This window comes from Corvus cornix, chromosome 14 (assembly GCF_000738735.6).
Source record: "Corvus cornix cornix isolate S_Up_H32 chromosome 14, ASM73873v5, whole genome shotgun sequence".
NCBI classification, from domain to species: Eukaryota; Metazoa; Chordata; class Aves; order Passeriformes; family Corvidae; genus Corvus; species Corvus cornix.
The window spans coordinates 10,300,521-10,312,821 of record NC_046344.1 but is presented as its reverse complement, the minus strand read 5'-3'; the positions used below and the strand labels follow the sequence as shown (position 1 = coordinate 10,312,821).

Here is a 12,301-nt window from a genome sequence, read left to right as displayed (position 1 = left end):
TAGATATAGCCCAAACTTATGAACGTTTTTGGATAGGAAGCAAAAAAATTAAATTCATTTAAGCTCATTTATTTCTAAAGAATGAATACTTCCAGCTTCAGAAGTATTTCCCAAACCTAGAAAGCTCTTAGTGTGGTATCAAATTGTATTCAAGGTACCAGCAGTTATGGGTGTGTCCTTGTCACTTATTCTTGTTGCTGCTCTAACATTTATCCTTTGTCTCCATTCCAGTTTCCCTTCCCTGTGTCATTGTTCAAGCCTCTGTATGATTTCTGGCTGTGTTTCCCTCTAGTAAGGTCTGGCAGGAAAGGACGCCGGCGGGTGTTTAGTCTGTCGGAGGCTGACAGTCACGGTGGACACTGGGTTTAGGCCTTCCAGCAGCAGCTGCAGCAGAAACTCCCGCAATACCCACTCAGGCAGGTTCCTCCATAAGCCTTCACAAGCCCATAACACTCAATAGAACATATTTGCTTTCCAGCAATGACAGTGAGGTAGGAAACTGAAGAAAGCATCATAATATTTGTCTCTGCATTTTGTTTTGGGAGAACTGTAGAGCAATAATGAGCTGTTTCTGAAAGCCTTGTCTGCAGCTTCTCCCGTGTCTCTGGGCTCTCTTGCCAAAGGTGGAAATTGTTCTATCAAGCCTCCAGCTTCAAAGCAGCCATGTCTTCATTTGCACAGGGCAGCCCTGGCTGTAGTGAAATTTAGTAAGCACAGGCTCCTGAATGGATTGTAATGCAGGTCCTTGGCCAACAGCAAGGAATCTATTTATAGTGCAGGTGAAATGGACAGGCATTCAGCATAAGACTGTTCCTGGACTCTGATGGCACAAGCTTAATATTTCTGTGATCATCAAGCTCTGGCAGATTAGTTTATGGACTGTTTAATTGTCCTCACCTGAGGAGGTGAGGAGGGGGAGCAGATGCAAAAAAGTATGGAAATACACTTCAGATGACCTTTGTTATATAATCTATTTTAACTTGTATCTAATTAATTTCTTTTGTTACTATCATGGCATGAAGATACTTTGCTAATATTATATGAACACCCTTTTCCATCTTTATAAATTTAATTTGCAACTTTTTGCTTAATGTCTTGTTTGTTTTTTGTTATTTTTTCATAGTATGTTGCTGTACCAGCTTAGGACACTTCTCTGTGGGTGATACTCATTCTTTCCTTTTTCTGTTCTTTTCTATCTTCTTTCACAATAATCCTTCTTCACATCAGTTATATAACAGAAGTTGAGTTGTTCTAGTTGGGATTTTTTGCTCTAATGATAATCTTGGTAGCATTAAAGAAGTGCTGAAAAACGTGTAAGGCTGCTGAAAGCTCTGCATCCAAACAGCTACTAATACCCCAAAACTTGCAAAATTACACCGTGTTTTCAGTAAGTACAATAAGTTTGGAGATGTGAAAGGCTGTTTGTTAGAACTGAATGTTAAGATCGGAACCATTTTAAGAAACTGACTTCACTCTCCCTGGTTTTGTTGCAGATCTGGCATATATTTTGTGCCAGAGAATTCTTGCCTCAATACGTGGAGGCTGGGCAGAGATAAATAGAAATGCTGTCTTCTAGTATTGGGTGATAACCTTTTGATATCTAAGATTAGAGCATATCTTAGTGACTAGTGGTTTTATCCAGGGAAAAATTACAATTATTTTTTTTCTTTCTATCCAAAAGTCAAACCAAAACAAAGTCTTGGGAGTTAAGAGTTTCTTGAAAGCCAGTTAGTATTTTTATATGCAGTATAAAGGGAACTTCCAGATAATGGGTAGAGAAATTAATCTGTAAACATGCTGGGTACATGAAAGATACTCTTTAGGAGCAAGAGCTTGGTACCTGCTTAGAGGTAGATATTCTTGTGAGCTCTCGACCACGTTCAGAACTCTCCCTCCTCCACCCCTTTTGTGTGTTGGGATTTGCTTTCTGGTCATTTTGGCAGGAGTGCCACCCTGGGTTACAGCAATGGGCCACTGTTCCCCAAAATACAGTGCCAGGGTGACAGAATTGAGGCTGGCAGTGACTAAGGACATAACGAGAGGAGAGAGATCAGCTTCTAGCAATAGTAAATAAAAGCTGCAGGGAAGCAGAGGAGAGCTCTAATCTTGTATTCTCTACAAATGCTGCCACTGAAATACTGGGCAGTATGTTCTGGTTACATTTTTTTATATTTTTCTTGATTCTGAATGCTTTTTGAGACTTTGTGTGGAAGGTTTGGACTTGTTTACTCCAGATACTTTTTTTTATGGAGACTTTTTCAAATACTTTGTTTGTGGCATTAAGAAGGGAGTCACTTTAGCATTAACTTAGAGCCTACCTGGGAGAATTTGGGGACAATCCAGCATAACAAGAGAATATGTATGTCTTTCATGATTTCAGTAAATGCAAGTATTAAGAAAATACATTGATATTCTGTTGGGAGAGGGGAAGGAATGATTTAAGAAATGAAGTGCAGATTCAGAAGTTAAATAGAACCGCAATAGAAATTTGCTGTATATAACATTCTGAGCAGAATGCCATTGATTGATAATACTTTACTTACCAGAATGCTTCAGGTTTCTGAATCCTGAATTTTGGTGAATATTCATGCTATAGTGTAAGAAAGATGAAAAATTATCTTGGCAAAGAACATAAGACTTCATAAATTCAAAAAGCAGAGACTCACTGTTCTGTGCATACTGAAGTGTTAGTGTTTAGCTTGGAATTCAGAGAAATGAGAATGTATTTCATTGTTCTGGCAGTTCATTTTCCATGTGATTCTTGCATCTCTTCCTCTGTTATCAGTTGCTACATTCTCACTAAAGCTTCTTGACAGCTAAAAAGAATCTGTAGGGTTACTTTGAATCTGTCCTTATATTTCAAAAATAACCACTGATGTCTCTTTTATTTAAAAGGAGACTTTTTTACCATCTATAAATCTTGTTTTTATTAAAGCGAGAAGGTTTAGCCACCAATTCAGCACAAAGTACGTGTTGAGTGGTTTCTGAAGTGAGAATACACCATTGTTTGGGGTTATCTTACCAGAAAGGTAAAAAAAATCAATATTAGTGTTACCCACTGATACCTTACAGATACCCATTCCATTTTCCACTTTGTTTCTCTTTTTTTTCTTTTTTTTTCTTTTGTCTTATGTTCATGCTTTCTGTTCTTTTCCAGGACTAATTGGAATCATATTGAAACAGAAATATTTTTAAGGTCACTGTGTATTAAAACCATAACCTAATTCTTAGCTTCTGTATTCACTACATTGCCTTGTAGACTTTTCTGCAGATGCCTGTACATTTGAACACATGCTGTTTCTTACAAAATCTTTAAAAGTGGTCTGTCTTGAAGCTGGATACCTGTTACTTTAATGGCATCTATTTTTGTAGTCTGAAAAGGAAATATTACCTGACTTCCCTGGGCATACTTGCTCATCTAAGGCTGTATCACCTCATCCCCTCCATTCCTCTCCATCCTGAGTCAAAAGAACAGCTTGCTTGACAGTCCGCTGGGATTTTTAGGGGGAAAGGAGGACAGTACAAATAGCTATTAATGTTGGAGGGATTATAATAATGTGAGAAGGTGCAGCAGCATATCAGTTTTCTGTAGCATTAATGCTTTTTCTCAGTTTTATCAGCTTAGGAGGACAAAACCCCCATGTCTCACAAGGCTGTGTAAAACAGGCCTCTTTTGCAGCACCTTTCAGTTGCAGTAAGGACATTATCCTCCTTCCTCTTCTGCCATAATTCTGCTTTCCGTAGTTGAGGTGTTGCTTAAATGTGAATCTGGAGGATGAATTGAGAGAATGACTTCCAAATTTTTGTAAGAAACAGGCCACCTTTTGGGAAAGCTGGCTGTAGAGTGGTTCTTCAGCTTTTTCTTTTATTTCTAAAGATCTTCCTGGTATGGGGTAGCGGTTCATTTTAGTTCATACTAAATACTGGAGAGGTTTTCTTTCCCTCAGTTTCCTCTCTCTTAAATATTCTTAAGAATATTTCTAATATTGCTACATATTCTAATACTAAATGTGTATAATTGTCTGGTTCCTAATTTGAACAGAATCCTGCTGGCATTTTAGGTTATGCCTTTACAATATTTTGGTTTCTTTCTAATTACTAAAAAGTAAATGTGTAAGCGTAGTGTTCACAGAACTGCATTTTCCACCCAATTATTCTTGAACACTCACGGATAATGGTATATTGTTAGGCTTAACGTACATATTCACTTGAATATTGATTGTTCTTGGGGTTTTCTTTTCTCAGATGATGCTTCAGCTCCAGAGCAGCCTCTGATGGCCAGTTCCGGTCAGACGATGTTGACTGATGAAACTCTTTCAGCTGTCTCAAAGTCCAGCAAAAATGCTGTAAAAATCAGTGACATAGAAACAGCCAACCTGTCTCCCAGCCTGATTCCTGCACAGCAGCCCACAATATCCTTAATCACAGATGACAACACAGACACGCTGAGTGTGGAGTCGCTCACACTGGTGCCACCAGTTGATCCACACAGCATTCGAACATTCAGCTGCATCCCTCAGGCCTCTTTGCAGTCTGAAGTTGAAGTTGACAAGGTAAAAGAGGTAGAGGAAGAATGTTCTGACTAAAGCCACCATGCAGACTGTAATAAACAGTGAAGGAAGTGCAGCCAAATTGTGATTTGCTTTTTCTCTGGGAGTGCAGATACTTCTGGAGGCCTGAGAGGCCTCAAGTCCGCATGAAGGGACCAACTGGTGACAGAGAATGTCAGCAGCTTTTAGAGCCAACATCAGATTCTCAGCATATCTGAACTGGAGAAGAGATAAAAACCCCAAACTTTTGAATCTGGACTGGTTCTTTCCTACCAATTTCTGTTATACAAGAACATGAACGTATTTCAGAGGACCTACTGTCTTTCTAATAGGTACTAATTCATTGTAAAAGGTCTACAGTATTACAGCAGAGTGAAGAGATTTTTGGATACCCAGCTTCATGGTACTGCATTATTACGTCTCTGAAGCGGGAGACGTGCCATGGACCAGAAAAAAATTATATATTGTAGGACAGAGGTAAAACTTCCATTTGAGTCAGGGTGTGTTTTTTCAGTTTGGTGTTTGGTTTGGGGTTTTTTTGTGGAGGAGGGTTTTTGGGGTTTTATTTGGTTTTTTTGTTTGGTTGGTTTTGTTTTTTAATCCTGATTTTGTTCATCTTTTGGACGTCTGCACCATACCAGCAGGCTTGGCCACTTTCAGTATTGTCTTTGTAGGACTTCAGACTTCAATATTATGTTTTCCATATGTAATATTTATTTCAAGGCTTGATTCAAAGCTAAGATACAATGCTTGTTCAAATTAACATAAGGGATTTTTGAGACTACTTTAGTCTTTGCTTAGCCAGCTAGAGAGGAATGTAAAATATTTTAAAAGATTGCTATAGCTTGTTTGTTCACTTCTGACAGTCAAATTGCTACACATCTGAGGAATGGTGATATCCCTGCAACTGAAAGACAACTTCAAGAAGCAGACAGAAGCAGTTTTGCTCTAAAGAGATTTTTCAAATTTTTCATAGTCATGTAGGAAGAAGGTCACCATATCTAACTGATAATTCCTTTGCAAGTCTGAACTCGAAAGGTATTGTGTAATTTTTTTTTTTTCCTGTCTGGGATAATAACCCAGTTAAACAACATTGCTACCTAGAAGGGATTCTGAGTTAACATTACTTCCTAGATCCTGACACCAAGTTGACAGAAAGGGGAAAGGTGTTGATTAAAGTTTGGAATGTTCTTTGCTGATTTGATACATAATTTAACATGAATGGAGTTTAAGATTTTTCATCAATCTCTAGTAAGTTAATTTAAATTAGTAGTAAAATGAGCAGATTGTCATTGCTGGTCTGTTCATAACACTGAATTGGCAATTCCCCAGAGAAGGAGGACTGCTGTTTACTTGGTATTGATTTCAGTCACCACTGCAATCTGTTCCCTCATTCTGTCTCTACCACCATTGAGTTCTTATCAAAGAGGTGAATCTGAAAAACTTACCCACTTCCCAGTTGCTTATTGTACCTCTTCCTGGCTGTCATAGGAAATACTTGAAGTGATGTTTCAATGGTATATATATGTATGAGTTTGACTAATTCACAGGTACCACTTTTCTCACTTTTTTCCATCTTCTCCTTCACATAATAATTGAATGTTTGCCAACCAGGTATATGAGGTGTCTGCTACTGAATGCCAGTAATTTTTTTCTTCTTAATAACTTTTTCATGCAGTTTTGTTGATTTCTATTGTTCTGTGACTTCTACTTTCTCTCAAATTGAATTAACTGATACTCTGACCATTCCAGAGTGGCCCAAACTCTAAATGAACTCAGAGTTAGGTGTCCTCAGCACTGCAATGGATTTTGTGTAAAAATTTGACATTGTTGGAATAAGAGCCTACTTTTTGGGTTTTTTGGTCTCATGCTTAGGGTGAATTTGCACTCATGCAGTCACTGTTGCAGGTAACGTGCATGTACCTGAACAAGCCTAGACATCAGCAGCAATTTGGGCACAAGGACCACATGAATTTTTGTCAGCTGAACTGGTTGCAATCTAGACTTTCTTTAGAATGTTGCAGCATTACACTGTAGTCTCAGTAATATTCTGAAGACCCTTATAAAAAAAGCCTTACTTAATTTGAAAGCATTTTATGTTAGCTGTTAACCTTAAATTCTTGACCTAGATTACACAAAATGCCACTGTGCAGGCTGAGTTCCCTTAAATAGAATTCATTTTAGACAAGAAAACCTTGGTCTTTGTTTATCTCATTTCACATTCAGTTCTAGCAAGATTAGACCCATGCATGAGGAGTCTCTTCAATGCACAAGCATAATCTCATCCCTGGGCTGCACTGCACAAGAAATGGGGCAAAGGGGAAGAAAGTTGACTTTGTACTTTTCGTTACCTTTGAGTGGCTCTTAAATCTCATGATCGGTTGTCTAGTGAGAGCTTCACAGGAGATGACTGAGATAGACACTATTATTAGGGAAATAGAAGACTACTGTGGAGTCTGCTTCTGGCACAGCCTTGCCCTGCTCGAGTGGTGGTCAGGTGGGATATTTTCCAGCAGCTCTGTCCAAAACTCTCTGCAGAGATGGAATTATAGTAGGAAAGCTCTGACTGCACCAGCTTTACCAACATTGGGTTGTTACATAAACACTGCAGCTGACCTTAAACTCAGACCCTAAATCTGAGTGCCACAGAAGAAATTGATTTTTGACTTTGCTTCATATGTGTCTTAACATTTATGCTTCATGCTGCATTAGGAGACTTCAGAATGCAAAACTGGACATACCAAAATAATTTGCCTCTGGCAATTTTTAAGCTCTGCAAGTACAGAGTTACCCATTTACAATTCCTCGAAGGGTGTTATATCTCTTCCTTGTCAGAAAGTCTTACAGGCTATTTCCTTATCTCCCTTTCACTGTAAAAAGGAAATTCACCTGGACACTGCTCTTCTATTATCTATAAATCTTTGGTGCAATTCTCCTGTGCTTGCCTGCTGTGTTGCTCACATTAGCACATCAGCCACAAAAAAAAAAAAATTGATGTGAGTCAGTGTAACATCGCTCCCTCTAACCAAATCCAAATACCAAATTGCAAATGAGAGCAGCAATTAAACAACTGGTCATTCAAAAGCCTCACTATTTCAGTGTAATACTGCAGATGGAGGTAGAATCACTGTAAGTATAGCAATGTTTCAGAGCAAAATGTCAAAATTTTGGAGATATGCTAAATTCTCTGTGTATTCATAGAGGCTGTGCCTGTCTTCAGTCATGACTGTCAACACAATTCTATTCTCTTCCTTTTGTGAAGCCAAAGAAGCCATGGCATACTTAATGTTACTTTGTTACTTTATGGTTGGTGTTTCTTATTTTACCAAATTTTACGTAACTGTTACTTGTTGAGCTATGTGTTGCCTTCACACTGTTAGGTCTCACTGCTTCTTGCTGGTCTCCTTTGCTTTTCTGTCATCCAGTGTAGAGCAAAGAACCATCTGAGCTTTTCATTTGTGAAGTGAGTATGCAAGCAGGTAATTTGGTAAAGAAAGGGAGGGAGGAAGCCCCAGTGCCCAGTTCTGATGTCTGTTTCACTATGTGAGTAATCCTTGTAGTGTAGAACTTGGATGGAAAACTGAGTTGTTTTGCAGAAGTTCTTTGATACAGAATGAAACCAAAGGTGAAGCTTCCTGTGCTTCATTTCACAAGCTGTTTGCATTAAACCAAATTCATTAGAAATGTGATCATGTGTATTAGTACTAAAAGCTGTGTTTTGTCTATGAAGTCATGAATTATATAAACTATAAGGACTGAGCTCATTTGTATTCTCCACTGCTAAGTCATGATAAACTAAAATTCTGATTACTCTTCCTTAAATTAAGCTGAGCTTAAAAAAGGAAAGATATAAAATCACACCTGCTGAAGAAGCTCCTCAGTATTCTTAGTTTTACAACGCAGTTGGAATTTTTGCTTGAAGTAACTTGGAAACATTGGGAATATCTTCCAGAGTTCATTTATTCCTTTGCAATATTGTTGCTAAAGGACAGTCAGGTATGTAACATTTAAAAAAAATCTTCTTCCATATCCAGAATTTAAGACACTGTATTTGGAGTTTAAGTCAGTGAGACAGAATGCAGGAGGAAATAAGGTTCCTTCCTGGATTTGGAGTATTTTGGTTTGTAAAATTTGAAAAGTGAGAGTTAAAATAGTTTGTTTATGGCAAAATTTACCATCATCAGGATTAAATTACTGTGATTTTATTTCCTAACTAAGCAGTGAGATATGAGTGACTGTAATTCCCACACTTACTGCAAGTGTCTTGGGATGATTATTTCAAGCAATCCAGGAATTCAGCAATTGCCCTGGAATTGAGTGTCATTTCACTAGCAGTAAAATAAACTTTATGCTTGAAGACATAGTTAAGCTATCAGACAGGCAGATCAAACTGTATGTGTAAGGATGAAGCCACTTCATAAAAGTAAACCCTTCACTCACGTGGTGCTGTCACACTGTGGTGTAATCAGTCACTTCACTGCACAGTACAGGGAGCTCCAGGAGCAGTGGCACTGACTACCAGGGAGTAGTAGTCAATAAAACCCCACCAGGCTAAACATTCTGCTGTTGTCTCCACTAACCAGCTTAGTTAAATTGCTTTTAAAAGAACATTGCCCAGGCAGGCAGCTGCTGTCTGGGAAGATGAGTGGTTTAATCCTGTAGTTGAATCAGAGATCTGCAGAGACATCTGTTGGGGGCAGGGAGATCGAGACCTTTTGCCTCAAAGATAATTAGTCTCCTACTTTCAGACAGCCTAATGTAGCCACCTAAATGTATGTTGAAAATTTTTGTCTTAACTGCTACTGTCCTTCTTCTTGAAAGAGTTTTCTGGTTTGTCCCTGGTTCACCACCACTGCCCTACCCTAGGATATCACTCACCTGGGCACTGCTCTTCTATCATCTAGCAATCTTTGGGGTAGTTCTGTGCTTGCCTGCTGTGTTTCTCTTGACCTTTCCCAACATTTGCAGCATGAATTAGAAACAAATAGAATAACTCTTCCCATCTCCTATTGGATTCTGAAAAGCAGATGGTGATCCAAGCAGGGCTTGCTAGGGTGGGATGTTTTTAGGGGTTGGGAGGGGGGAAGTGCTTGGGGGTTTTTCTGCTGCTCAGGACTTGAGCAGCAACAAAGACATAGGAGATGCAGTTCTTGACTGAGTCTCAATCAGAGGGTTCTTTCATATGGAAACATATTTTTATATTGTATTTGTACAGAATTTTCCCTATTTTGATCTCCCAACATTTTTAGATGTGCGTGCTGCTCAGATTTGATTTCTTTTGCAAGGTGTTATAAAATATATATTTTGTGTTTGTTAATGTATTATAAATATAAAGCTAAATTTTGGTTGTCTAATAAATGTGCACTGTGGTGGTACCTGGTTTATTGTTTTGCTGACTTGAATTCATTGGTTCTTAATATGAAAAGGAAAAACTTGTTATTGTTGGGACTGTCTTGTTAGCATAAATAAATGTGTGGAGTGCATCTATTTTATAACTAACTAAAAAGGGCTTAAGCAGGTAATGACTAAGAATACTTGATAACAAAAGTTAGAGTTAAGGTTCAGACTAGTTCACAGGATTCTTTTAAGATCATAATCTGAAGATTCATGAGACTTTTTATCTTGTTCCCCATTACTTTCGGTTATGGATACTCATACTAAAGTGAGTTAAGGACACATAGTAATTGCAATCTGATAACTTCAGTATGTGTGAGAAGATCCGAAGGTTAGTGTTTGGGTGTATTTAGGGACTAACTGTGGCAGAAATATTTATAATGAACATGAAGATTTTTTTAAAGATTGAGAATAGATTCAAGTGTGCAAATTTATAGACTATTACAATGTCTAGGAGCTTTGTTTTGCCCAGGGACAGCACTGAATAGACATTGTCGCAACTTCAGGAAGCCCTCTGGAAGCATTACGAACCTTAGAAGATAACTTTAGGCATCTCCACTTGTGAATAGCTGTGTTGATATTTTTGTTGCGAACTTTTTCCTTCATTTTTAGCTGTTTTGTAAGTTTGATTGTTTTCAGTGCAAAGAAGGAGAAATGTATTTTCTAGAAGAATGACTGTACCTGGGATTTAAGCACTACAAAAAGCATTTAATTAACATGAAGAGCTGTTCTCCTATGAAATATATTTCAAAAAGTTATGTCTGAAATGTAGTTCACTGGAGGAAAAAAAAGTCCTGAACATGCACTTACATGTTCATGGAAAAAAGCCCAAACACAGTGTGAATTGAATTCTGAAATGTCTTTCTACAGGCAATAAGTATTAATTATTTAATGTAAGTTATGTTAGAAGTTTGAAGTAAATGTGATAATTTCATATGTTAATTTAAAGAAAAATGTAACTGTCTGGGAAGGGAGTGAAATTAGAAAATACTGGTGTGTGTTTCTGAAATCCAGATTTCTGTAGCTGAGTCTGTATTTGCTGGCATTGATCATTTGTCATGGCTATTGAAAACTTGGACAAGAACAAAGAATAGACCTTTCTTTGTAAATGGAACTTGGCAATAAAAATGGTGTTACCAAGAAAACTTCCTTCCCTTTCATGTTCTGTTGCTGCATTTTGATGCACAAGCACATCCAAAAGCAGTGAAAGGCAAAATTGCAGAGCCTTTTATTTAGAAGCTTTTATTTAGAAGCATGTTGTGCATATGCCAATCTCAAGCATTTTCATCTTTAAGCCAGGGTAATTTGCACTGTGTATGCAGGAAAGACATACCGGGAGAGGGAGCAGAACCAAGCCTGGAAGAGTGATGGAAAGTAGATGAAACCAAGGGTTAAGAGTGGCTGGGCAACATCTAAAACATCTGTGAACCACTTTGAAAGTGCCTGTCGTGTGATTTCTTCCCCAAATATATCCTTTTGCCCTCTGCCTTTTTCTCTAGTGCATGTTGCCAGTTCAGTATATGGATTAAATCCAACCAAGTTATTAGTTAGATTCCTGTTAATTAGCCTCTACATCTATAGGAATTCATCACAGTCAATATACATTCCTTGGGAAATGTTATTTCTCAAAATAGTCACTGCTCCAGAAGCTTTCTTAGGAAGAAATTCAGTTACATTGTACCATCAAATAAGCAAGCCAGGTATCAGAGGTAGGAGACTTACGATTTACTATAAGATGCAAATATTAAAACATGGTGTATTGTGGAAAATTAGTTTAAATCTGCTCCTGGCAGCTGAACTTTCTAAATTTTGCCAGTAATACTGCTTTAAGGATGCCAATTTGTGGCCAGGAAGTTCCCTTCCTTCAAGTCTGAAACCACTTTGTGGTTCTGTATCCTGATGCTTCAGTACTCTTGCAGCCTTTTGTCTTGTCATTTTTCTGTGTTTCTGTATTAACCTTTCTAGACATGGACACTGAGTCAGATTTAGTGTCTTGCCCTGTGTTACTAATGATCAGAGAGGGAATGATGAAAGCACAGCCTCCAAACTTCTTTTCATGCTGATTGGGTTGAAAATGAACTGGACAGAAATGCAGTGCTGCATTAGTCCACTCTTTTCTTAGTCCCCAGAAACATCTAAGTGTAGCAACTTGAACAGTCCTATAGTGGGTAAATCCACATCTTTATCATCAAGATAATTCCAGCATAGTTATATAAGTAAGCAAGTGAAACTCTGTCAATACATAGGTCTTTGTCAAAGTAACTCTTGTCTAAATAAAGATATGGAGATTGCTATCTTTATTCTTTGATACTTTACCTTTGTTTCCATGTCAAGGAAGGAGTTCATTGGGACTTCAT

The 12,301-nt window shown here is 38.0% G+C and overlaps 1 protein-coding gene across 3 annotated transcripts in view; it reads left to right on the top strand.

The window, feature by feature from the left end:
• The window catches only part of CLEC16A (C-type lectin domain containing 16A), a 63,316-nt gene extending 52,227 nt beyond the window's left edge, over positions 1 to 11,089 (top strand). For 2 of the 3 annotated variants that reach the window (XM_039560035.1, XM_039560034.1), the window contains one exon: positions 4,246 to 11,089. In XM_039560035.1, coding sequence (XP_039415969.1) covers positions 4,246 to 4,586 — 341 coding nt within the window. In that variant the 3' untranslated portion in view covers positions 4,587 to 11,089. Of the gene's footprint in view, positions 1 to 292; positions 417 to 4,245 lie in introns of all 3 variants that reach the window. The other variant, XM_039560036.1, reaches the window with a different exon arrangement.
• Positions 11,090 to 12,301: the final 1,212 nt, after the last annotated feature.